Source organism: Lutra lutra, chromosome 5 (genome assembly GCF_902655055.1).
Source record: "Lutra lutra chromosome 5, mLutLut1.2, whole genome shotgun sequence".
Classification (NCBI taxonomy): Eukaryota; Metazoa; Chordata; class Mammalia; order Carnivora; family Mustelidae; genus Lutra; species Lutra lutra.
Window position 1 is genome coordinate 99,450,605 of NC_062282.1, and position 26,057 is coordinate 99,476,661.

The 26,057-nt window shown below is 42.8% G+C and overlaps 1 protein-coding gene across 1 annotated transcript in view; it reads left to right on the top strand.

Moving 5' to 3' along the window:
* The window catches only part of CARTPT (CART prepropeptide), a 43,947-nt gene extending 19,827 nt beyond the window's left edge, over nucleotides 1-24,120 (top strand). Inside the window, exons 3-5 of the mRNA XM_047730278.1 lie at nucleotides 21,827-22,274; nucleotides 22,691-22,774; nucleotides 23,631-24,120. Coding sequence (XP_047586234.1) covers nucleotides 22,116-22,274; nucleotides 22,691-22,774; nucleotides 23,631-23,738 — 351 coding nt within the window. The 5' untranslated portion in view covers nucleotides 21,827-22,115 and the 3' untranslated portion in view covers nucleotides 23,739-24,120. The remainder of the gene's footprint in view (nucleotides 1-21,826; nucleotides 22,275-22,690; nucleotides 22,775-23,630) is intronic.
* The last annotated feature ends 1,937 nt before the right edge of the window (nucleotides 24,121-26,057 follow it).

Here is a 26,057-nt window from a genome sequence, read left to right on the forward strand (position 1 = left end):
AGGATCCCAGGAAGAGAAAGTTTCTGAAGGATAGAAATGAAACAAAGAATGGCAGATAAATTATACTTTATGGGTCTTAGGTCTGTGTATCCCTTCTTGATTAAATATCTTTCAACCTAAATTTAAGGTTTTATAGGAAAACATAACTGAAATCCCTTCTCACCCATTCTTTCAGAAAAGCAGTGTAGTGGGCAGAAAGCATATAGGCTTTGGATCGGATCTGCTTCAAATCCTGGCTCTGCCACTTGCTTAACTGTGTGACAACAGACCTACTATGTGTCCCACCTGAGTGACCTACTCTCCTTAGTAAACCTTGCCAGGTGCTGTCTGTCCTAGTGCCCTCCCTTTCCTGTGTGTGTGTGTGTGTGTATGTGTGTGTGTGTGTGTGTGTGTGTATCTGTCTGCCTCCCTGTCTCTCTCTGTCTCTGTCTGTCTGTCTCTCTCCTCACACACACACACACACACATACACACACACGATTATGTTCCCCCAAGATTCATCTACGTGTGGGGTTTACTGATTGGTTACAGCCTGCACAAACATCCATTATTAATAATTTCTGATGATTTATAAATGGCAGCACTATCAACTTACAGATAGGAAGGCTTCTAAGGTTTGTAAACATTTCTAAGTATTTACTTTATCTTAAAAAAATTAGTATCTCTATGATGTGTGATGTTAAGCACGTATCATTTATTTTGATCTCAATGCAGTGTTATGTTTTTATGAATTATATATGGTTTTGACTCTGCCACAAGGGTGGACTCTTCCTGGAGTCTGCTAATCCTTTTTATCCTTTTTTTTTTTTTTTTTGCAATTACTAATTTTGTGCAGTTATCATTTGCTCTCTCAAGAGCCACTGGGATTATGGAGGACTTGAAGCAGCAGAGCACGAAAGTCATGAGCTTGGACTCCGAAATCAGATTGCTAGGGCCCTAATTTCAGCTCCACTACCTATTTGATGTGTGACCTTGAACAAATTACTTAAGCTCTCTGGGCCTGAGTTTCCTCATCTTCAAAACAAAAAATGAGATACTAACATAGCATTGTTAGGAGGACTAAATGAATTAGTCTTGGTAGGGCTTGGTCCTGTTCTGAACTGTAATTGCTTAAAGTCAAAGAATTAAATTGTTAATTCTGCTAATAATTTAAAATGGGTAAATAAAATACTTGAATAGTATATTCATAGTAAGATATTAACTATTAAGTTAATAGTTATTAAAATATTGGCATAGTGTACATTATTTGTGATAGAAGTTTTTAAAAAAATATTTTATTTATTTATTTGACAGACAGAGATCACAAGTAGGCAAAGAAGCAGGCAGAGAGAGAGGAGGAAGCAGGCTCCCCGCAGAGCAGAGAGCCCGATGCAGGGCTTGATCCCAGGACCCTGGGATCATGACCTGAGCTGAAGGCAGAGGCTTTAACCCCACTGAGCCACCCAGGTGTCCCTTGTGATAGAAGTTTTAAGACAAATGCCTGTGCAAAGCATCTGACACATAGTGGGAAATGGTAGCCATTCATTATTAATTCTATCACAAAAGAAACCTGTGCTAGATTGTACCTCAAGGGCACTCATTAGATTCAATTCTGTGTGTAGAGCTTTGAACGAGGCAGCTTTTTATTTATTTATTTTTTTTAAAGATTTTATTTGTTTATTTGACAGAGAGATCACAAGTAGGCAGAGAGGCAGGCAGAGAGAGGGGGAAGCAGGCTCCCCGCTGAGCAGGGAGCCTGATGCTGGGCTCGATTCCAGGACCCTGAGATCATAACCTGAGCCAAAGGCAGAGGCTTAACCCACTGAGCCACCCAGGTGCCCCAAGAGCAGCTTTTTAAAAGTATGTTGTTTTCAGAGTCAGTGAAATGTGGTGACTAATGCTGAGTGTTGTTAATGTTACAAGCCAAGCCATTGGTGTCGTCCTGTGTGATGGGAGTCGCTTGGGGGCAGTATGAGCAGGTAGCACGTGAGGTCTTGAGGCTTTTGCCTTCCTGCTCTTTAATTCCCTCATTGCTCCTGCAAATCTTAGTTCAAAGCAGCAACCTTGAGAGCTAACGGCCTAGGGCTGCTGGTGTTGAGGCAGCCCGGATGGGGGGCGGGGCAGGGGAAAACCACATGGTAGTGGATGATGGATAGTGGATTTTAAGCTTGTCACCTTCCCTGTATTTCTCACCGATCCCCTCGTTCAAAAGCCTAGTGATGGTGGAGAGAACTGATAGAGCCATGTGGCAGAGGGCTGAGATTCACCATTCACAAACTGTGTGACGACTTAACCTCTCTGAGCCTTAGTTTCCTTATGTAAAAATGGGAGAATAATTCCTGACCCTCATTTTACTTATTTACTTATAAGATTTTATTTATTTATTAGAGAGAGAGAGTGAGAAAGAACATGAGAGGGGAGATGATCAGAGGGAGAAGCAGACTCTCCATGGAGCTGGGAGCCCAATGTGGGACTTGATCCCAGGACTCTGGGATCATGACCTGAGCTGAAGGCAGCTGCCTAATGACAGAGCCACCCAGGCGCACCAGTGACCCTCATTTTAAATGAGAAATGCCTACCAGTGGCTTTGCTCAGCACCTGTTCCCGAGGAAGGGCTCTGTTAGCTTCTGTTATTTGTGTCCGTAGCTGGGCTCTGATGTCCACATCCATTAGATCACATCCCCTCCAAGAGCACTAATGTATCTTTTCTTCAGGATTGCTGTTGAATAAGCAGCTCTCTGTTCTCCTAAAATTTAATTAGGTTACTATCCCCACATACCCCCTACCTCTTCGCTACGCAGTTGTAAAAGGTTTTTTCCATTTCTCCAGTGGTATATATTTTAGAACAGAAATTTCCCCAGTGAATGCAGCTATAAAGGGATAAGCTTTCTGACAGCAAGGCCCAGGCTTAGTTTGGGGAAATGGTCCTTGAGATGCAATCAGAAGGTTTTATCAACACCCATTTCAGCTCAATCTGTCTGATCCCTAGGAAAAGAGACCTTAGCCATTTCCTTCTGGAGGCATGAAGTCTGCATTTTCCGGATCTTATGATTAAGCCTGTGCTGTGCTACATTGAAAGTCTGGTGCTGGGTCATGTATGATGTCACCCAACAGTCCACAGTCACTCACTGACACTGTCGGGAACTCTGGTGACATCTGATGTCCTGGGTGGCAGCGGCAAGGCCATCCCTGAGCCTGACTTGCTGTGGGGTTAGGCGGGTGCCCAGAGCCAAGGCCCAGCATAGACTCCCTTGGGAAACCCAGCTTGGGCATGAAGGACCAGGAATTTAAGATCTTAAAGCCAAATTCTCCCTCTCAGGAGGTGTTCTTAGGCAGTTTGAATCTCTGCCTGTGGAACCCTAGATGTGCTCCGTGTGTGTGTGTGTGTGTGTGTGTGTGTGTGTGTGTGTTGTTTTGTGTGAGAGGAGGGGTGAGGAGGGAGAGGGAGGAATGGACTTGTATTTTTGCCCAGTAGGCTTCTCAAAGGCTTTCCTGGGGAAGGGAGGAGAACCAGGAATGCAGCTGCACAGGGGTTGGTCCTAAAATTCCAATGGACATGCCAGGGTCTGTGGGAGCGCATGCACCTGCTGAGCTTTGAGCAGAGGAGGGGTGGCTGGGTGCAGACAGCACGAGCCCAGGATGTCAGAGGAAGGGGCAGGTGGGGTGCTCCTGCCCAGAAGGCTGAACTTCTATTCACTTCCTTGTTCAGAACTGTTCATTCCCTGGGCACTCTGTGCCTGGTGCTGTTCTCCTCAGCTCAGATCCTTGTCCTCAGTGAGTTTCCAGTCTAAGGGGTAAGGTAAATATCTAACAAGGAAACAAATCGCTTTCAAGATAGTGGTAAGTGCTGGGACAGAACTGGAATTCTGTGATAAAGAAAACAGGCAGTTACTTTGAGTGGCTGGAGAAGGACTGCATGAGGTGGCTTTAGAGCAAAAGATCTAGAAGATGAGAAGAAAATGCAGAGAAGTAGGTGGGGGTCCAGGGGGGCAGATGAGATGAGATTAGTGGAAGTCTGCGGCCCAACAGTTGCTCACAAAACAAGTACCTGAGGATGGGGAGGGTGGCAAGACCAGGTCCCCCTGGATCTTGGGGGCCATGAAGGGCATTAGGAATCATTCTGAGTGCAAAGTTAAGGCTTCCAGAGATCTAAGCAGGAGAACAAGAAGACTCAATTCATATGCAGAAAAGATCTAAGTGGCTGCCATATTGGATAATGGGACCTGAAGGGGGTTAGAAGCCCAGCTTATGAGTTCCAGTGTGGGGAGTTGTGTGTTTTCCTCCCCTATAAGCTCATCTCACACTCACTGTCATAGTTTGATGTCCCCTTGTCCCATTCCCAGCTGCATAGTCATTGCTTAAGGGCAGATAAATGTTGGCAATTCTCAGTCAACAACCCTGCATGCGTAAGGTTCAATCATTCTTTATGGTTAGATAAACTGCAGTGAACCTTTCAAGAAAGGGGTGCTGGCTCTTAGTTTTGTATTGGCATTTTTTTAAAAAAGATTTTATTTATTTATTTGACAGAGAGGCAGGCAGAGGTGGAGGGGGAAGCAGGTCCCCTGCTGAGCAGAGAGCCTGATGCGGGGCTCGATCCCAGGACTCTGAGATCATGACCTGAGCTGAAGGCAGAAGCTTAATCCACTGAGCCACCCAGGCGCCCCTGGCCCTTAGGTTTTGAGTATTAGTATAGCATCTCTGAGAATGTCTGCTTTGAAGAGATCTTGAGGGGGGAAATTTTTTTCCTTTACCCTCTTAGGTTCAGTGAGTGGGGGCCTGCAATTGTGACCACAGACAGATCAACAGGAGAAAAGGCACGCAATTTTTATGAATATTTACCTGGATGGGAATTCACACAAAAGTGAAACTCAAAGACTCATTTAGGCTCAGGAGTTTATCTACCCTTCTTACCAAAGGAAAGAGGGTGTGGGCTTCATGGGACAATAAATTGTGAGGAAGCGACTAGGAAGTATATGGCAAAGCTATTGGAAGGTGAGGGCTATGTTATTAAGGCTTGTTTCTGCAGGTTCACGTTGGTGATGACTCTCCATCTTTGAAGTTTAGGGTCACTCTCCTCTTTGTGACACAGGAGGGGCTGGTGGGAAACCTTCACAAAGAGAAATTTGTACTTTGCTTTGAAGCAGATATATCCTGTATCTATTGATTCTCAGTTGCTTTCAGCTCCAAGTCTTATCTGAATAATCTTTATGCCAGAGTGGCACATTTTGGGGTAACATATCCTAATCTCCTTCAAGATCCATGTAGACATAAAGACTCTTTGTATAAAATAATCAGTTATATGAGTTAATAGCCATACCCGTTCCACTCCTGGGCCAGAGAATCAGAATCGCAGGTGGATGTCTTGGTAAAAAGATGCAGAGCAGAGTAGTAGTAATAAAACACTGCCTAGGGGCACCTGGGTGGCTCAGTGGGTTAAGCCTCTGCCTTCGGCTGAGGTCATGATCCCAGGGTCTTGGGATTGAGCCCTGCATCGGGCTCTCTGCTCGGCAGGGAGCCTGCTTCCTCCTCTCTCTGCCTGCTTCTCTGCCTACTTGTGATCTCTGTCTGTCAAATAAATAAATCTTTTTTTAAAAAAAAGGTTCCTCTCAAAATTAAAAAAAACAAACAAAAACAAAAAAAAACCCCGCTGCCTAGTGGTGGATGGACTGTCATCCCTTCAAGCAAACTTGATATATAGCCTTAATACTGTGGGAAGCTCCGGCAAAGGATTGTGTATTGCTCAGCTCTTCCGCCTCAGAGTCTCAGGAGAGTGGTTGGAGATAGAAGTCCCTGCATGCGTGTGGAATTAAATTTAATATAGACAGATGTTGTAGGGGAAGGTGAGCCATGACTGTCGCTGCTTTTTAGAGGGCAAAGCCCACCAAGATGGGAAAGGTGATTTCAGAACTAGTGGAAGGTGTTGGAGGCAAGATGGGGCTTGGCAGAAAGAGGCTGGGAGAAAGTGCCTTGAGTGATATTTTGGTCTCCTGGGTGACATAACTGTATCTGAAGAAGATGAAAAGATACATATCATGTAGCCTTTTCCCCAAGGGTAACTGTGTCAGGGGACATATGCAGACCATTCTGTTATGGTGTTTCAACATTATGACGAGCTGAGTGGCAAGTGATAGAGTAGTGCTGTGAAATACCTAAAGTATTGTGGAAAGGTGGGCAGAATTCAGAGGGTGACAGGGACCATGTGCCGAAATGCCGGAAGGAAGAAAGAGCTCTGATGGAAGGAAGCATTTGCCACCTGGGTTCAGACATGTGGAATGAATGTGTGCTTGCGGCTGTTGCAGAAAAACACAGGGACTTTAGAATTAAATTATCTATTCGGAAGAACTTTTCAAAAGTAGGAATTCGGAGATGCTTTATTTAGATTATCAAGGCATGGGGCGCCTGGGTGGCTCAGTGGGTTAAGCCGCTGCCTTCGGCTCAGGTCATGATCTCAGGGTCCTGGGATCGAGCCCCGCATCGGGCTCTCTGCTTAGCGGGGAGCCTGCTTCCTCCTCTCTCTCTGACTGCCTCTCTGCCTGCTTGTGATCTCTCTCTATCAAATAAATAAATAAAATCTTTAAAAAAAAAAGATTATCAAGGCATGAAAACGGATGTCTTTTTTTTTTTTAAAGATTTTATTTATTTATTTGAGAGAGAGACAGTGAGAGAGAGCATGAGTGAGGAGAAGGTCACAGAGAGAAGCAGACTCCCCGTGGAGCCGGGAGCCTGATGCGGGACTCGATCCCGGGACTCCAGGATCATGACCTGAGCCGAAGGCAGTCGTCCAACCAACTGAGCCACCCAGGCGTCCCAAAACGGATGTCTTTTCTTTTCTTTTCTTTTTTTTAAATAAACATATAATATATTTTTATCCCCAGGGGTACAGGTCTGTGAATCGCCAGGTTTACACACTTCACAGCACTCACCATAGCACACTCTGATTGGGAATTTAGTGTGTTCCATGTTTGGGGCCCTTCTGATTCATCCTGCCTCACCATTGCAACTCTTTGGGGAAGGTTTTTTCCTTTCTTTAACTAAATTTAAAATTTTAATTCCAGTATACTTAATGTACAATGTTATACTAGTTTCAGGTATACAATACAGTCATTCAACAATTGTATACAGGGATGCCTGGGTGACTGAGCTAGTTAAGCATCTGCCTTTGGCTCAGGTCATGATCCTGTGGTCCTGGGATTGAGTCCCATGTCTGGCTCCTTGCTCAGTGGGGAGTCTGCTTCTCCCTCTCCCTCTGCCCCCCTGCTCATGCTCTCTCTCTCTACCTCAAATAAGTAAATAAAATATTTTTAAAAATTGTATTGTATATGTTATTCAGTGCTCATCTAGATAAATGTACTCTTTTTAAAAAAGATTTTATTATAAATAAATAAAATCTTTAAGAAAAAGAGTTAAATAAATATTAACAGAGAGAGAGAGATCTTAAGTAGGCAGAGAGGCAGGCAGAGAGAGAGGGGGAAGCAGGCTCCCCACCGAGCAGAGAGCCCGATTCGGGGCTCGATATCAGGACCCCGAGATCCTGACCTGAGCCGAAGGCAGCGGCTTAACCCACTGAGCCACCCAGGTGCCCCAAGATAAGTATACTCTTAATCCACATCACCTGTTTCACCTGTTCCCCCCCCCCACCTCCCCTCTGGTAATCCTCCATTTGTTCTCTAGTGTTGAGAGTCTGTTTCTTGTTTTGTTTTTGTTTCTTAAATTCCACATTATAAGTGATACCATACAGTATTTGTCTTTCTCTGACTTATTTAGTTTAGCGTTCTACTTTTTAGCTCCATCCATGTTTTGTTGCAAATGGCAAGATTTCATTCTTTTTTGAGGCTGAATAATATTCCATCATGTGTGTGTACATACACACAACCCCCCCCCCACACACACATCTTCTTTATCTTGCCATTTATAGATGAACCCTTGGCTGCTTCCATAGTTTGGCTATTGTACATAAGGCTGCAATAAACAGAGGGGTGCATATGTCTTTTTGAACTAGTGTTTTTGGATTCTTCGGGTAAATACCCAGTAGAGCAATTACTGGATCATAGGGTAGATTTATTTATTTATTTTTTTGGAGCCTCCATGATGTATTTATAGGGAAGGTATTTTTATGTCTACTTGACGGATGTAGAATCTGAGGCTTGGAAGATGGTGTGCTTTGCCGGTACAGGGGGTTGTACCTGTGAGCAGCTAAGTGTCTGGCTTCAGTGCCTTTGCTCTTTTCCATACACCAACTTTCTGATTGCTGATCTTAACAAAATGGCTCAACAATGATCTTTTGGGGGTTCACTTATTCCCTTTCTCATTTTTGTTGTTTTTCCTCCGAAGTCCTGGGCCCAGTGGCACACTTTTTTTTTTTTTTTTTTTAAATCTTTTATTAGGGCTGCCTACGTGGCTGAGTTGGTTAAGCATCTGCCTTTCGCTCAGGTCATGATCTTGAGTTCCTGGGATTGAGCCCCACATTGGGCTCCCTGCTCAGTGGGGAGTCTGATTCTCCCTCTGCCTGCTGTTCCCCTTGCTTGTGTTCTCTCTCCCTCTCTCTCTTTCTCTCTCTCTCTAATAAATAAATAGTATTCAAAAAAATAAAGAATTTATTTGAGAGAGGGAGAGAGAGAGAGCAAGCACAAGCAAGGGGAGTGGCAGGCAGAGGGAGAAGCAGACCCTCTGCCGAGCAGGGAGCCCGATGTAGGGATCCATCCCAGAACCCTGAGATCACCATCTGAGCCGAAGGCAGACACTTAACGACTGAGTCACCCAGGCACAGCTCCAACCCACACCCACCCCCAGGGGCACATTCTTGTTTAAGGCCTAGTGAACCCTCTTAGGGTCAGGGTCACCAGTCTTAGTTACAGGCATTTCCTGTGCCCTCCCTGTAACCTGAGCCTGTCAATTAAAGATAAATATGTATAAATGACAATGGATGCCAACTGACAAGAGGTTAGGGTTTACCAGGACCTGCTCTTAAGCTCTGTAGTTGTGCTTTCTTTCTTCAGTTTTGCTGGTTGACCCCAGAAGGAAAGAGACCCCTAGGTCATCTGAGGACCCAGTGTAGGAAAAACTATGGGAGGAAACCAAGGCTGTTGTCATACATTCAGAGGATTCCATTTTAAATCAGCTGTCCACATTTTAAAATCAGAAAGTTTCATGTAAAAATCCAACTTTTATCTCCTCTTGAAAAACTAGAAGTTTGGGGCGCCTGGGTGGCTCAGTGGGTTAAAGCCTCTGCTTTCGGCTCAGGTCATGATTCCAGGGTCCTGGGATCGAGCCCCAGGTCGGGCTCTCTGCTCTGCAGGGAGCCTGCTTCCTCCCCTCTCTCTGTCTGCCTGCCTCTCTGCCTACTTGTGATCTCTCTCTCTGTGTCAAATAAATAAAATCTTAAAAAAAAAAAAAAAAAGAAAAGAAAAACTAGAAGTTCTACCACTGTCTGTTGCCTTGTATCTGGGCCTTACCTTACTTGCTGGCCCCCATTGATAGCTGGGTTTGCAACCCCTAGGCTAGAATAAAGGAATGGATAGAAATGCTCAGTTCAGTGCAGTAGGCACCAGGACAGCCATACTGCTTGTGGAAAGTGAGAACCTTCCATCTTCCACCTGTGGGGCTTTGAAAGGACCGTTGCCTGGATGCCACCCCAGGACAATTGAAACAGAATCTCTGATGCTGGGTATTGTTTGAAAAGCTCCCAAGGTGGTTCTGATTTACGGCCCAGTTAAGAAACTCTGTTTAGGGTTTCCACATAAATGACACTCACACCTTGGGTCTCGGTCAGAGAAAAGGGTTTATGAAGTCTTGAATGCAAAATTGGTTTCTTCCAGCCTCTCAGCTCCTTTTGGGAAGCCCCTTCATTTGTCCTGATTTACACCTGTGTAATTGGGCTTTTAGAAAATTTATGTCCAATTTATTTTAAATTTATTTTAAATCAGCTGTCCACATTTTAAAATCAGTCAGTTTCATGTAAAAATCCAACTTTTATCTCATCTTGAAAAACTAAAACACATCTCTGGACCTAAGATGTGTTTTTGCAGAATCCTGGAGAAAGAAAATAGACAAGAAAGGAACAAAGCGTTATTTCAAAGTATTTGAAATGCTTGGACCTCTAGACTATCATATGGCAAATCTTAAGAAATCCTAGGAAACAGGTAATGGCATCTGGAGGCTACCTGCTCTTTTCTGTGCACCCTTGTTCTAGAAAGAAAACATAATGAAAAAAACCATAAAACAAATTTGATAGGTTCTTTTGGAGACTTTTTCATCCCCTGAGGAGAAATTTCATTTGCAAGCACTAGGAGAGATTGGTCTCCGTGGGTATCTGACGGCTGCCATGGGCAAAGCTACAGTTATAGTCCATTCCAGCCCCCCTGCAGGACACTGGACAAAGGCTGTGTCCATCAGCAGTGCCTTCTTCTGGGGCCACCCTGGTCAGCAGTGCAAATGGCAGAAAATGACATTTGCATCTGGGCAAAAAAGCATTATAAATGCTAATAGCTGTGCCTTGTCAGTGAGGCATAGTAGGTTTGTGTCTGCTGAAGGTGAGATCTTTGTTCTTCCACTAGTCAGAGTGCCCTTATAGGCCCCTTTGATTTCCTGGGAGATCTTTGGTGGGGCCTATAGGAGGACCTCCATCCAGAGTTGATGGTCTGTGTCATGAGACAGAGTTCCATTCATACTGGGAAAGTCAAAGTTAGCACTTGGGGACTCAGCCTGACCTATTTGCAGTTTCCAATAAAAAATGACGTGGTTTGTCAGGGAACCATGGGGATCTTGACATTTATATCTTTTTATATTTGAAAAATTTTTTTAGATTTTTTTTTTTAATTTCTCTTTTGCTCCCTCGTTTCTCACTTCATTTTCTGAAACAGTTATAAACTTGATAAAGTAAATGATCTCATCCAACTTCCTTCCCACTGGTCTGCAGACCTGGATCCAGTTCATTAAATTATCAGTTTTATCACCTATAGAATGGGGAACACAGTATCTGTCCAAGGTAGACAAAAATGAGTCTTTCATCAAGATTTAATTACTATTACGGTTACTATTTTGGGGGCTTATCTCTGTCCATCAAGTACTCTTAGAAAGCTCTTTGGGGCGTGTTCATGACCCCTTAATTAAGGGGACATCAGTCTATCCTGGCTCACCTATCAAGCTGCTTGTGTTTTGTGAGGGAAGGTATTGGCCTCCTGAAAAGACCTGGCTTTGAAGTTCTTTGTAGGGCAAAGAGTATTTCCGGAAACCTCACCAGATGATGCAGAAAGCCCCATAGCTCTGCTTCCTAACCAGGGGGTTATATCAGAATCAGTTGGGGTGACGTTTTTCAAGCTATCTGTGCTCCACTGCCCTCCTCCACAGACATCCAGGTGCCTCAGGTTTTGGGGGTGGGGTATAAAGCATATGCAGTTTCCCAAACAAACATTTCTAGTTGATTCTGATCCTTTCTCCTCAGGTTGGGTACAACTTACCTTAGGGTAAATTGAAGGTTCTCTCTATGTGGCCTCACCTCTGACGTACAGTGTTCCAGAGATAGTCTGTGTGGAAAATGTCTGTCACCTGATGAGTAAAGATTGAAGACCGAAGAGTAGAGATGTCAGCATTTCTGTGTGATGCCCGAGGGTTCCCCTGAAGAACTCCCAGTTTGGACACTTACTGTCAAGAACACTTTTCCCTTCTTTTCTGCTCAAACAATCCTACCCTTCAAAGTCTAACTCCTATTATGACCTACCTTTGATTGCCCCTAGCCTAAAGAGCTTCTCTTTCTGCACTTTTAATTCAGTCATTGTCTGGATGATTTATGTGACAATTCAATTAACAACTGATGGCCTAGCTCCTGTGTCAGTTGAATGCAATTTGTCTTGTATTGCTATTTAATTTTTCACTTACCACTGTCTGGTGGAAAGAGCACTGATCTGAATTTTCATTCTGGTTTTATTGCTAACTGCATATCCTTGGCAAGATAGTTAACCTTTCTGGGCTTCAGAGCCACAGTTATAAAATTCTACAGTTCTCTCTCTCGTCTCACCGCTCAAGCTTGGGTTCTTGCTCAATTCATGTTCATTTAATTTTACTTTTTTTGACAATCATTGTAATACAGTTTCTAATAAGGTTCCCATTAATCCCTGCCCCCTGATATTCATGACTTGTGTCATTTCCTGCCCTTTAGCATGGGCAGAACCCAGGGAATAGAATATGGCAAAAGTATGAGAGGTCACTTCTGACATCTTGCCAATATCCACTGAGTTATCTTGGAGGAGGATTCTGCCTCCGTTGAACCTTGAGGTGACTGCAGCCCCAGTCATGTTAAACCTTATGACCACAACCTGTGCAGTTGCTGAAAGAGATGATTTAGCTAAGCTGTGCTTGGATTCTTGGCCCACAGAAATGGTGAGATAATAAAGACATGTCTTCAGCCACTAAATGTTGGGGTAATGTGTTATGCAGCATAGATGGCTAGTACTATCTATAAGATGGGTTGATGGGCATGGTAATCTATATACTTGAGTTGGCCAGATAAAGCTAAATTTAGAAATATTAAAATAAATAAAATCTAAAAAAAGATTATGTTACAGTAACAAAAGACCCCAAAATCTCATTGGTTTAAATCCACAGAATTTCTCACTCACACTGTATGTCCCTGAAGACTGGTTGTAGCTCTGCTCAGCATTTTTTTCTCTCCAGAACTTTCCATAACACAGATTGACAGAGCTGGCTCTATCTGGAACATTGCCAATCAGCATGGAAGAGGGAAAAAGAAAGCAGGACAAAGTATGCACTGGTTTTTAAAGCTTCCCCATGAAAACAGTGCCTCCTACTTCTGCTTGTATCTCATTGGTCAGAGTGAGTCACATGGTCACATAGAAGTTAGAAGGGATATACTTTTGTAGGAGTCCAAAGTATAATCCTCCTCCAGGAAGGGCCACTAAATGCTTGTGAAGAGTAGCACATAACGGACCATCGCACAGCGGTTCAGGGGTGGAGGAGACACAGACTGACATGATACACACCACAGCCTCAGATGTGCCCTAGAACCTGTTCACGAGGAGAGTATGATTGAAGATCTGTGTTTCCTAGAGAAGGGTAGAAAATGAAGGTAGTGTTAGGCACTAAGGAAAATTGAGGATTTTTTTAAAAGTATTCCCATAATCTCCATTGTTTTCTCCCTAAGATCCCCATAAATCATGAACTCTCTATGGCAAATGCAGCTTTAAGACACCCCCCCCACTCTGTACCCCTCTTCTGATGAGATTTCCTTCCCTAAGATCTTTAAGCTTCTACTATAAAGACATGTAAGAGCTTCAGTTGTCTGTAATCCCATTCATAAAGTTAAACTGGGTTTCTAAACACCTGTCTTCCTGTAGTCCGTTAAGAGGCGAAGAAAGCTTGATACATGACCTTGGGCAAACCTGCCATTCTCTGGGCTCCACTCTTCTCAAATTTGTACTCTAATCTCACCTTCTTGAGTAATAACCACAGTCCCTCTGGGCTTTCCGAATATATGAGGGGAGCTTAAGGAATGATTCCTAGCCCATTCGTCTCAGAGGCCTTACCAGGCTGGCTTTATAGAGGCACTTTGATGGGAAGTGCTCAGATCTGAATGTCAATACATCTAGCTTGCAGAGCAAGAAAAGTTGGGCCTCACTTAGCTGGTAAGCCAGGCCAACATGATGGCTCTTTTGTTAAAACCAGAACCAGGTTAAACTTCTGCTGATGCATAGCAGAGAAATGTCAGGGCTGCAGATTACCTAAAGAATAAAGGAGGGACTTGTCCAGGATCCTTTTTCCCATAAAATATACTTTTGCCTTTAGGCCCTGCCTCTTTAGATCATGCCAGATGGCATTCTTTTTCTCCTGAGGTTATAGTTTATGTCAGGAGAAATAGATTTCACTTCGATGAGTTCTCAAGGAGGCATAGAAAAGTCCCAGAATCATGACTGTAAAAGTATCCTTAGATGCCATCAAAACCAAACACTGCCCAGCACAGGAGTCATGTCTGTGATCTGGAGACTGTTGATCAGAAACAGGTTTTAAATTTCCCAAGATTCTTTAGGATTTGATCCTATCCCAGTTTTCTTTCCATATTGCTCCATAGGGAGTATGTGGGAAAAACACTGAAGTCCATAAGAAGGCTATGGAGACAATAGCATTCTTCCTAGTGACAGAGCAAGTTTTGTCCTTGGCATAAATCGTCATTTTGCAGCTGAAGTACCCTTAATTGTTGGAGGAAATGTTGAGAGAGGCCAGAGTCTGGACCCCAGAAATCTTACATCTGAAATTAACTACATGTGAAACAAATTTATCGCTCTCAGGCATACTTTTTCCCTGATAAGAGGGAAATAATAGTGCTTTTAGATAGTAAATTGGCAGTGCTTTTAAATTACTCGATGAATCTCTTCTGTAATAAATTGTGTAACTGCTTGCAGGTCATTGAACTGCTCTCTGAGTATTATCTTTCATTTCATAGCCCCTAATTTTCTCCTCCTCTACTGTGTGTCGGGTACCATGCTAAATATTAGGGGTACCAAGGTGATTATATGTATTCTTGCCATCAAGGGTTTCTTTGTCTAGCTAGTGAGATAGACATATGGTAATATACTGCATGTTGGGTGTTTTAGTAAGTAAGTACATGTATAAAGGTTTATGGAAATGAAGACAAGGTAAACCTGGTGGTACGATGGCCAGTGGATGAAAAAGGTATCTGATAAGACAGATAAGATAGGTCTTGAAACATGAGCTTTTTATTTTATTTTTTTAAGATTTTATTTATTTATTTGACAGAGATCACAAGTAGGCAGAGAGGCAGGCAGAGACAGAGAGAGGGGGAAGCGGGCTCCCTGCTGAGCAGAGAGCCCAATGCCAGGCTCGATCCCAGGACCCTAGGATCATGACCCGAGCCGAAGGCAGAGGCTTTAACTCACTGAGCTACCCAGGTGCCCCGAAACATGAGCTTTTTAGATGTTCAAGGCATGGGAAGGATGTTGCAGGCATAGAGAAGGGCATGGACAAAGGCAGAGGTATGAACGTTCAGAATGCACATGGCTGTCAGTGCGTTCCTCGCATGGTAACACTACACTCCCTTTTACTTGGGTTGAGCCGCTTTACTAGTTCTTTGGGCAAATGAGTTGGAAACCAGTGAAATATCACTTCTGGGCCAAAGCTTTTAACAGCTTGTTCAAGACTTTCTAGAGCTCTTTCGGCATCTCCCTCTCTGGAACACAACCAGCAATGTCAGACCTGGTGATATTCTGTCCTTCTTGGTCCCTGAGTGGCCATAATGAATGCAGTACTTCATTAACCCTGATATACATGTAAGATGAGTGAGATGTACATCTGCTTTTTCTCAGATCACCAAGACTTTGGAGTTGTTTGTTATGGTAGCATAACCCACTCTATTCCTCTCATTCAGTACAGAAGTAAGAAGTAAGTATCCTATATCCATCAAATAAAATAGAAGGTAATCTGCTAGGACTGGTTGGGAGTGGAGGAAAAGGAGATTGGAAATACGGGCCAAGATCAAACTATGAGAAACTTTGACACCATGCTGGAGAAGTCAACTTGAAATTATAGCCAACGAGCAGCCATTGAAGGATTCACATTGTTCTCTGTTAAGTCACATAGTTCATCTCTTAGGGCATCCTAGTCTGCTACTTTAGTACTGATGTACACTTCCTACAAGTTTAGGCGCTCTGGATCCAGAAAAGTTAGAGGAGACTACGGGATACCTGTGGCATAGATAGTGTGAGCTAGGTGTGCTGTTCCTTCTGCTGCACTCCGGGTGTGCTGTGCAAAAGAAGCCAGAGAAAGATTTCTTTGTTCTGGGGCAAGTATCTTTTCATTACTGATACCTCCCTATATCTGACATGGGCTACTTTTATTAGGCTAGACCTTTTAGGTAAAAAAGTTTGCTTTTAGTGTTAGTATTTTGAAAATGGAATTCTTTGGATTCACCTGTTCTTCTACTTCTTGTTCATTGGAATGATCTATTGCTGCTCTGAATTTCCCTTTTCTGCTCTACTGTTCCTTTTTGGTCTTGTTTACCCAGTTTTTACATTATCTATGTACCCTAACCCCCAGCATCCCAGGCAACTCAGTTTCCCTAGATGTCCTTGCTTCTGAGACTTTGCATATATTGCCTATCTGCCCCCAACGCTCCAGAGTGGGATGTTTGTTATTGTTGAAATTCTACCCTCCCTCTAAGACACTGTAGTTCATATACTATTTTTCATGACGTTTTTTCTCTCTGGTGGGAATTAATCTCTGACTTCTTGGGGCTTCCCTATCTCTATTAGGACCCTGACCTCACTGAGATGTTATATTATGAATTTTTATAGCTATGATAAGACCCAAATATCAAGGGCAAAGAACTGTGTCTTGTTTATCTCCACAGTCCTCATAATACTTAGCAGTGCTATGAACATATTGAATATTGAGAATTTTTAAAAATTGAAAGCTTTGAAATTGAAAGTTTTTTTTTTTTTTTTTCTAAGCTGGCTCCATTCCTGCATGGAGTCCATCATGGGGCTTGAACCCCTGATCCTGAGATCAAGACTTGGGCTGAGATCAAGAGTCAGGTGCTTAATTGACTGACCCTCCCAGGCACCCTGAAATCGAAAGTTTTAAAATTGAAATCTTTAAAAAATTAATGGAAAGTTTTGTCTAATTTCTCTGCTTTGTTTCTTCATGGGCTGTCTGTAAAGCATGTAGTCTTTCCTATATCTCCAGCACATCCCAGTTGAGCATGAACTCCAAGTGTCCTTTATTTGCACATTATATTCTTCCAATTAGTGGTAAAGATGTTTGGTTAGAACAAAGCAGGGGCGCCTGGGTGGCTCAGTGGGTTAAAGACTCTGCCTTTGGCTCGGGTCATGATCTCAGGGTCCTGGGATCGAGCCCCACATTGGGCTCTCTGCTTAGTGGGGAGCCTGCTTCCCCCTCTCTCTCTGCCTGTCTCTCTACCTACTTATGATCTCTCTCTCTCTGTCAAATAAATAAATAAAATATTTTTTAAAAAAGAATAAAGGGAGCAAAATTAAATTTTAATTTAATTAAACTAGAAAAATTTAATTCCAGTATAGTTAACATACAGAATTATATTAGTTGCCGGTGTACAATGGAGTGATTCAACACTTCCATGCGTTACTCAGTGCTTACCGTCATAAGCATATTTTCAATCCCCTTCACCTATTTTAGGCACCCCACCCACACACCTCCCCTCTGGTAACTATCAGTTTGTTCTCTATAGTTAAGAGTCTGTTTTTTGTTTTATCCCTTTTTTTTTCTTTTGCTTGTTTGTTTTGTTTCTTAAATTCCACATATAAGTAAAATCATAAGGTATTTGACTTTCTCTGATTGACCTACTTCATTTAACATTATACTCTTTAGATCCATCCATGTTGTTACAAATGGCAAGATTTCATTCTTTGTTTATGGCTGAGTGATATTCTACTGTGTGTGTGTATCACATCTTCTCTATCCATTCATCTGCGGATAAACACTTGAGCTGTTTCCATTTTTCAGCAATTGTAAATGATGCTGCAACAAACACGGGTACATACATTTTTTTTGAAATATTTTATTTATTTATTTGACACACAGAGAAAGATCACAAGCAGGCAGAGAGAGCGAGGATGAAGCAGGCTCCCCACTGAGCAGAGAGCCCGATGCGGGGCTCCATCCCAGGACCCTGAGATCATGACCTGAGCCGAAGGCAGATGCTCAACCAATTGAGCCACCCACGCACCCCTACATATATCTTTTTGATTAGTGTTTTTGTATTCTTTGTGTAAATACCCAGTAGTGAAATTACTGGATCATATGGTAATTCTATTTTCTTTCTTTTTTTTTTTTTTGAAGCAGATAAAGGTTTGTTTTTTTTGAATAACTGATCTGTGTAATTGCTGAGGCCACTATATACAGCCTGGTCATCCAGAAGCTTCTTGTGTGCCTTCTCTGCCTCAGCTCATGGATGTGTTTGATGAAAATACGCTTGTTTTTGAACAGGTTACCCTTCACTTTCAGTTATAGGCTGTGATACAGTTGACCGTCAGTCTTCTTAGATTCAAGCTGTTACCTGAGCAGGTGCACAGAATTCTCATCCTCCTCATCCAGGTCACCTTCTCAGACATTTGAGCCTTGGCAGTACCTTTTCTCTTACTGATGCCCATATGCCTGCCTTCCATCAGACCAAAGTGTTTTTCCAGCACTTGAGTCTGGGAATGGATAGTTACAGGCTTCTGGATGATCAGCCCGTCTTTGATCAGTTTCCAGATCTACTGATGGGAATTGACATTGGTAATTTCATTGGGGTCCAATCAGACCTCCTTTTTTGCTACAGTGGAGGACACTGGAGGCAAGCCTCTTAAACCTGAGCATGCTTCTGGCTATAGGCACATCAGTAAAAGGAAAGTATTTTTAACTTTTTGAGGAGCCTCCATACTGTTTCGCATAGTGGCTGTACCAGTTTGCATTCCTAACAACTGTGCAAGAGTGTTCCTTTTTCTCCACATCTTTGCTCAGACTTGTTTTTTCCTGTATTTTTGATTTTAACTATTCTGATAGGTATGAGGTGATATCTCATTGTGGTTTTGATTTGTACTTCCCTAATGATGAGTGATGATAAACATCTTTTCATGTATATGTTGGCTATCTATACTTCTTTGGAGAAATATCGGTTTATGTCTTCTCATTTTTAAGTTGGGTTATTTGTTTTTTGGGTGTTGAGTTGTATTGTTTCTTTTTGTATTTTGGATCCTAACCATTATCAGATATGTCATTTGCAAATATCTTCTCACATTCTGTAGGTTGTCTTTTAGTTTTGTTGATTGTTTCCTTTCCTATGCAGAAGCTTTTTATTTTGATGCAGTCCCAGTTGTTTATTTTTGCTTTTGTTTTCCTGGCCCAAACTGAGGAAGTTTTGCTGTTAGACAATACTTGGTTGGCAGAAGGATGGAAAGGGGTTTAATGGATAACAAAGTAGTTTGGTATTTGAGCAATAAGACAATCCAAAAGGCCAAGTGTTATTTTAGGCCATACAGGAAAAGAAATGACTCAAAATTTGAAGAAGGGGGGGGGAGAGAAAGTACTAGTAGCCTACTTTATCTTAGGAGGTTAAGAGAGTTTGTCTGCAGTATATCACCGTGGATACAAGCTGGTCACTGCTTCTATTTTGTGAGATGATCTGTTTCCTTTTTCTATATCTGAGATGAGAAATAGTAACTAGCTCCAATTACAAACTTTCTCTTGCTTGGGGGCATCAAAGGGTTGTTTTTTTTTTTTCTAATGGACTCATTATAAATTAGCAAGAATATAGAAATTCTCCTAATAGTGCATGATGTCTGAACTGTAGGACATCTCACACTTTTGTGCTCTCCCTTGTTTTAACTTATATAAATTGTCTCAGGAAGAAAATTGCCTACATCTTACCATATCACATGCTTCCTAAAGACAGTTTATTAAATAATTCTGTTCAGAGATGAAAAAAGCATGGTGATATCTAAATGACCAAGATACCTCTGGCTTGCTTCACAGGATTGGGGTCATTTTCCAAACCCATCAACTAAATGTAGTATCCTCCTTACATGAAGATGAGCACCAACCTAACATCAGCAGAATTTGAATTTTTGAGGATTTTTCAATAGAAGAAGCACAAAAAGAAAGTTATTGCTTGTGTCTGGATAGAACACAATATGAGAGAAATTATTGCATTGGGAATAATTCCATCTCTGCAGAAGGATGGACTAAAACCTTATTAGGGCTATTTTCCTTCCGAAGTTTAGAATGCTTTTATTGCTGGAGATCATTTTTACAATGAGTGCCAATATGTCTCTGAAAGGTTTAAACAGTAAAATGTGCAGCCACTGAAGTTTTACTGTATAGAATCTAAAGGAATGTGTAAAAGGCAGACCTGAGGGAGGTATTGGATTAATTTTAAAGTTAGACTGATCTTAAGGAAGAAATATTTTGATGCTGTTAATATGCATAATATGTGTGTTACTCATCAGGTAATTACTTCTTGAACTGCTTTCCAGTGTGCTTTTGAGTAATAATTAAATACTTGACAAATGAAATAAGCAGAAACAAGTTATATATTAACTATTCCAGTGACTTGTATCACCTGCCAAGGAATAAATCTGTGGGATAATAAATTGGTAGATACTTTAGATTGGGTGGTCAAGGACATTTAAACTGACATTTAAATGATAAGGAGCAGTCAACTATTTAGAAATGTAGGGTGACCTTTCTAGGTAAGGTAAGGGCAACCTCCAAGTGGGAATGAACTTGACCTGTTAGAGGACCAAGAAGAAGGCCCCTGAGGTTAGAGTGGAGGGCCTAAGGCAGAATGGTAGGACATGAAAGTGGAAAGAGGTACAGGTAATGTAGTACTTTGTAAGTCAGGATGAGGAATTTAGATTCAGTACTTAGTAAGGTGGGAAGCCATCAGTGTATTTTAAGGGTTAAAAACACTCTGCCTGGTCACGAATTATGGATTCGAGGAAGGCAAGAGAAGATGGGATGGAACTGGGGGTAGGCAAGATGTAGGTTGGGGCAACTGTCCAGAACTGGGGTGGTAGTAATGGGGATGGAGAAAAGTGAATGGGGTTAGAAGGGGTTGAAACAAAGAAGGTAAGGTGAAAGAAGCCAGGTGGGCAGGCAATTAAGATAAGCTTCTATGTCTAAGTAGGAAAAACAACACTTCTCCTACAGGAACTTTGGTTTGCATTCAAGCTGTTAAGGACCCTCACTTTTTAAAAAAACCAGTCTTCCCAAGTCACTGAGGACTTGGCTCATCTGTGCCTTCTGATCTCTAGAGATTTTTCCATAATCAAGGACTTGGATTTTTCACACCCTTTGCTTTCTTTCTAGACAGGCTTCTTGGATATCAGGAGTGGGTGGTAGGTAACAGAGCATCCAAGGATAGCAAATTTGCTCTAAGGAACAATTGAGATAGTGCACACAGCCACATACCTGGGCAATATCACAATTCAACAAGGAGAGGCAGGGAGGCTTAGTGCTTATTGTGCTCCAGGTCAGAAGTTTTACATATCAAATCTCCTTCCCTTCTTGTGAGAACTTGTGAGGTGCATTTTTTAAATACCAATTTTAGGGGGACCTGGGTGGCTCAGTGGTATGTCTCTGCCTTCGGCTCAGGTCATGATCTCAGGGTCCTGGGATTGAGTCCTCATTGGGCTCTCTGCTCAGCAGAGAGCCTGCTCCCCCCCCCCCCCCCCCCGCCCTGCCTGCCTCTCTGCCTACTTGTGATCTCTGTCAAATAAATAAATAAATAAAATCTTAAAAAAATAAATAATAGTTTTACAAAAGAGAGAGAGAGAGGGAGAAAGAGAGAGAGGCAGAGAGACAGAGACACTCAAATAGGTTATTTATTTTGCCCAGAGTCACACAGCTTATAAGTGGTGGAGCCAGGACTGGAATCAGAATGGGGCTCTCTGTGGTCCCTACACTACTCCTGAATTGGAGTTAGTCTGTTTTCCTTCTTTTCTCATTACCACATAGATTCCATGAAGAACACATCCTGGGGAAGGCCATGGTTTCTCTTTGTTATGTTTACTATGTTTGCCTCCCCTAGCCCACATAGTGCCTAGTAAAATGCTCAGCAGACAAACCTGCCTGGAGGCAACACCTCCTACTTCCTGCCACATATGGGGCTGGGGTGAAAGGCAAGGCAAGGATGGTGAGGTGGATTGCTTTGCTGCTGTTGCTTCTGGTGCTTCTGTTGCTGCTGTTGCTGCTGCTGCTAGGGGATGGGGAGCGACTCTATTGCCTGTGCCTTGGCTCGAAGGCATTTTCCATTTCCTTGCCCCCTCCTCCTCCTCCATCCCTCAGCTGTCGCCCCTCCGTTTCAGCTCAGGCCCCTAGGGGAGCGTCTCTTGCCGCGGGGCTGACAGCACTTGGGGAGCAGGGTACCTGTTCTCTGTACTCTAGCTCTGTGCGCAGAGCTTCGTTCGCGGACGCCTGGTGTCCAGCGGGCACTGATGTCAAGCGGTGGCGGAGCACTGCCTACAGACGGTTGACCTGGACCCTCCTCCACACCCACTTCCTTCGTCGCCCCCTCCCTCTTGCCTGTACTTGGGCTCTGGCTCTCTATAAAAGGCGGGAGCGTGGGGTGCCACCGCAGTTCCGATTTTCAGCACCATGGAGAGCCCCCGTCTTCGTCCGCTGACCCTCTTGGGTGCCGCCCTGTTTTTGCTGCTACCTCTGCTCGGTGCCGGTGCCCAGGAGGAAGCTGAGCTCCAGCCCCGAGCGCTGGACATCTACTCTGCCGTGGAGGATGCCTCTCACGAGAAGGAGCTGGTGGGTAACTCCCGAACCCCCCTTGGCTGCCGCCCGGTCGCTTCCTTTGTACTCGTCCGTCTTCTTTCCCTCCTTCCCCACCCCCATTGCCAGAGTCGGAGTGCAGGGAGATGAACATAAAGCCCTGCTTCCATCCGAAACCGTCTGGCGCGCACTGCTTCAGCCAGTTTGTGTAGTGAATCCCTTGTCCCGGGCCCTCAGAGCAACAGGAACCTCAGTGACTAAGGGACTTGCAGTTAGTATGTGAGACAGTGCTTGCTACATTAATACCCCTCAAACTTCCTTTTTCTGTCCCTGAAATCCCGGGTCGTAGTGTTTTTGGTTCCCAGGGCTCTTTTAGCTAGTGCTGGGAATGAGCCCCTGGTCTGGGCTCGCAACCAATGCAGCAACTTCGGCTCCGGGGCGGTGTGTTGCAGATTGAAGCGCTACAGGAAGTCCTGAAGAAGCTCAAGACTAAAAGTATTCCGATCTATGAGAAGAAGTATGGCCAAGTCCCCATGGTAAGGCTTTGGGGTCATCCCCTCCCCATGTTTTTCCAAGAGAAAATATGTCACCTTGAGTCCTATACATTGACCTTCTTCCCTAGGATTTGGCTAAATCAGGTATTGGTTTTATAGAAATCTGTGATCTCCCTTTTGTTTTCCACCGCCAAACCATGCCCCTTGGTTTCTAAGGGCAAAGAGTAGAATGGCCATTTCAGAAGATCCAACAGCTGGTGCCAGGAACCAGCTCTTGGGTCTGTATGAAAAGCAGTGTTTCTTGAAGATGAGCTTTTTTTAATCTCATGAAAAATTCTCTGAATTGGAAAAGCCCTTAAATCTACTCAGTTCTTCTTCCCCCAATTTTCTTCTTGCCTTCTGGAGCACTGCTAGTTTTTCTGATCTATGTTTTAAGGTTAAAATTCTTGATTCCCCACTTGTCACTTTCCTTGGGGAATTACACTTGTGCACACTACACACACACACACACACACTTCTTGGGATGAGAAGGCTGAAAGCAGGGAGCAGAGGCTGTGAGAAAATACAGTTCTATTTGTTTATTTCTTAGAAAAATGTCTGATTGATTATTTTTCTTTTTGATAAACAGCTAAGGGAGCTAGAAAATGTAACTCCTCCCCCCAAATAAAAGGTGGAATGAAGTAGGAGGGGTTCAATAATTAATATATATTTTTTAATGTTCTCTCACTGAAATTTTAAGGCTCTCTGTGTTTCAGGTCTGACCATACTTAGAGCTCTGGCGATGGTGACAGGTTCCATCGATCTCTCCCAAGAGGCAGACATTGTGTTGATGGGGACATGTGCCTATTGGGAGCTGGGTTTGCTTATGTGGAAAGACCACACATTGTGTTGTTTTCAGTGCCACGCTGGGGAGCGGTGCGCTGTGCGAAAAGGAGCGAGGATTGGGAAGCTGTGCGACTGTCCCCGAGGAACCACCTGCAATTCTTTCCTTTTGAAGTGCTTGTGAGGTGTCCTCCCGCCTCCCTAAATCCCCACCACCCCAATTTCCCCTGCGAGGACCACACCCTCACCCCTGGAGTTTGCCTTTAGCAACAAAGTTTGCATTTCCCTCTGAGGGTTAAGGGGCTCTTTTCCTGCTGTTCCCAAATAAAAGAACACATTAGACGTTACTGTGTGAAGGATAATGCCTTGTATGGTGTTGATACATGTGCAAAGTATTCTTTTCTTATTCATCTGACACACTCCTACGTATCTTGTATCTTCCGGTAGAGAAGGGGAACTTCGCTTTGAAAATTGTATTTTTGTATGTGATGTGGCAGGAAGAAAATTAGATTTAGTTTATCTTGGTAGATGACATCACAACCTGGAAGATGACCCCAAATGACACAAATTGCAGCATGTACAAATTATACATAATAAAGTGTTTTTAGTAATTGCTCATACTGTGTTGTTTCTATGTCATAAGTAATTTGAGTAAGAATGATGGAATTAATCATGCTCTTGTTTTCAAAGAGAAGTATTTTAAAAATAGCAGTCTATTGGGAGAACAACACCTTGGCTCTAAGGAGTTTTCATCATTAATTGGGAGTTTGGCACACAAGCATTGGTGCACTGTTTTTCTTTGATTGCAGTGGTGTGTGTGTGTGTGTGTGTGTGTGTGTGTGTGTGTGTGTGTTAGTTAACAGGAGATGGTTTGAATTGAGCTGATGGGATAGTACTTATTAAACCCTTTAATAGACTCCTTGATTTTCCCAGTGAGAACAATAAAATTTAAATTTTTTCAGATGTTAGCCCCATTAAAACCAGTTTTAAAAATTGGGATTTTTGTTTTGGCTACTCCTCTTTTAGAAAATATTCATTGATAAAAAATGGATTCTTTGGGGGCTTGTTTTTTGTCCAAAGGAAGGGAAATAGCTGCATTAGGTGTTTTAAGTGTGGGAGACCCACTCTTTCCCACTACTTAATATATAATCTTACATGGGGCACCTGGGTGGCTCAGTCTGTTCAGCAACTGCCTTTGGCTCAGGTCAGGATTCCAAGGTTCTGGGATCGAGCCCTGCAGCCAGGACTCCCTACTCAGTGGAGAGCTTGCTTCTCCCTCTCCCTCTGCCTCTCCTGCTTGTGTTTGGTCCCTTTCTATCAAATAAATAAATAAAATCTTTAAAAAATATACATATGTATATAATCTTGGAAAAATAACCTGTTCAAAGGAAAAATGTCATTTTAGTAAACAGTTTCGAGGGGAACAAATGAAAATTGATAGGTGGTAGATTCAACTCTAGAAATACAAAAATCTTAAATGTAAAGGTTAGTAGCCTTTAAATGTTTGAGTGTTTACCTGAGGTGACATTTCTAACGGCTTAAACCAGAATAAATAACATGTAAGAAGCAGACAAACAGATGAAACAGAAGAGACAAACAGATGTTTATGGTTACCCAGTGCAAACTCAAGAGGCAACTGCATAATATTAGTATTAAAAAAGAAAGTCCCTCCCCTGCTTCCTGGGGAGACAGATAATGCTGATAGAAAACATATTAATTCTTAATTGCTATTTGCAGTATTCTCATAGTTCCCTCAATAATCTTCAAAGATAGATACTATTACCATTTTCCAGAGAAGGAAGCAGAGGTCAAGAGAGATGATGGAAATCCTCTTGGTCAGGTCACATAATCCTAAATCCTGTTGTCAGCTCTAATCCTTCTGACTCCCAAAATTTATTTGTCTTTGGTTCCATATCACTCTGGGCAATTGAACAGATTGTTTGGACTCCCAAATTCCCCAGAAAGCACTTCTTTCTTTAATAGAAATTAGCTCACTAGGGTGCTGATGTATTTTGGGGGGGGGTCACATTTCTATTTGAATTCCTCTTTGAGAGGCTTGGGTGTGATTGAAACGTGTTACATTTTAATCCTGAAAACCTGTTGGAGTTCTTTAATGGTTTTGTTGTCTGCTACTTTTCCAGAAAATACTTAAGTTAAAATCCTGAACTTCTTGAGTCCCTTAACTGTTTTCATTCATGTTAGTCCTAAATAAATAAGATCAGGAAACGGCTTTAATCATTGATTAATGTACAGGCAGGACCCTGAAGGTAATACTGAGTAGTGCTTCCTATTGTAGCCTGGAATATTTCCTCAAAAGGCAGAGATGCTGGAGGACTTTGTGATTCTAAGACAGGAATAAGAATTCTGCTCCAAACTTCTTTAACTCTGTCACCCCTGCTTCAATGTCACCCCATGCTTTCTTGTTTCATTTGACTAAAGGTATGGACTTAGAGGGAATTGGTAATGAGGAATCTGTGGGCTGGGTATGAAAAGGCTTTTTACA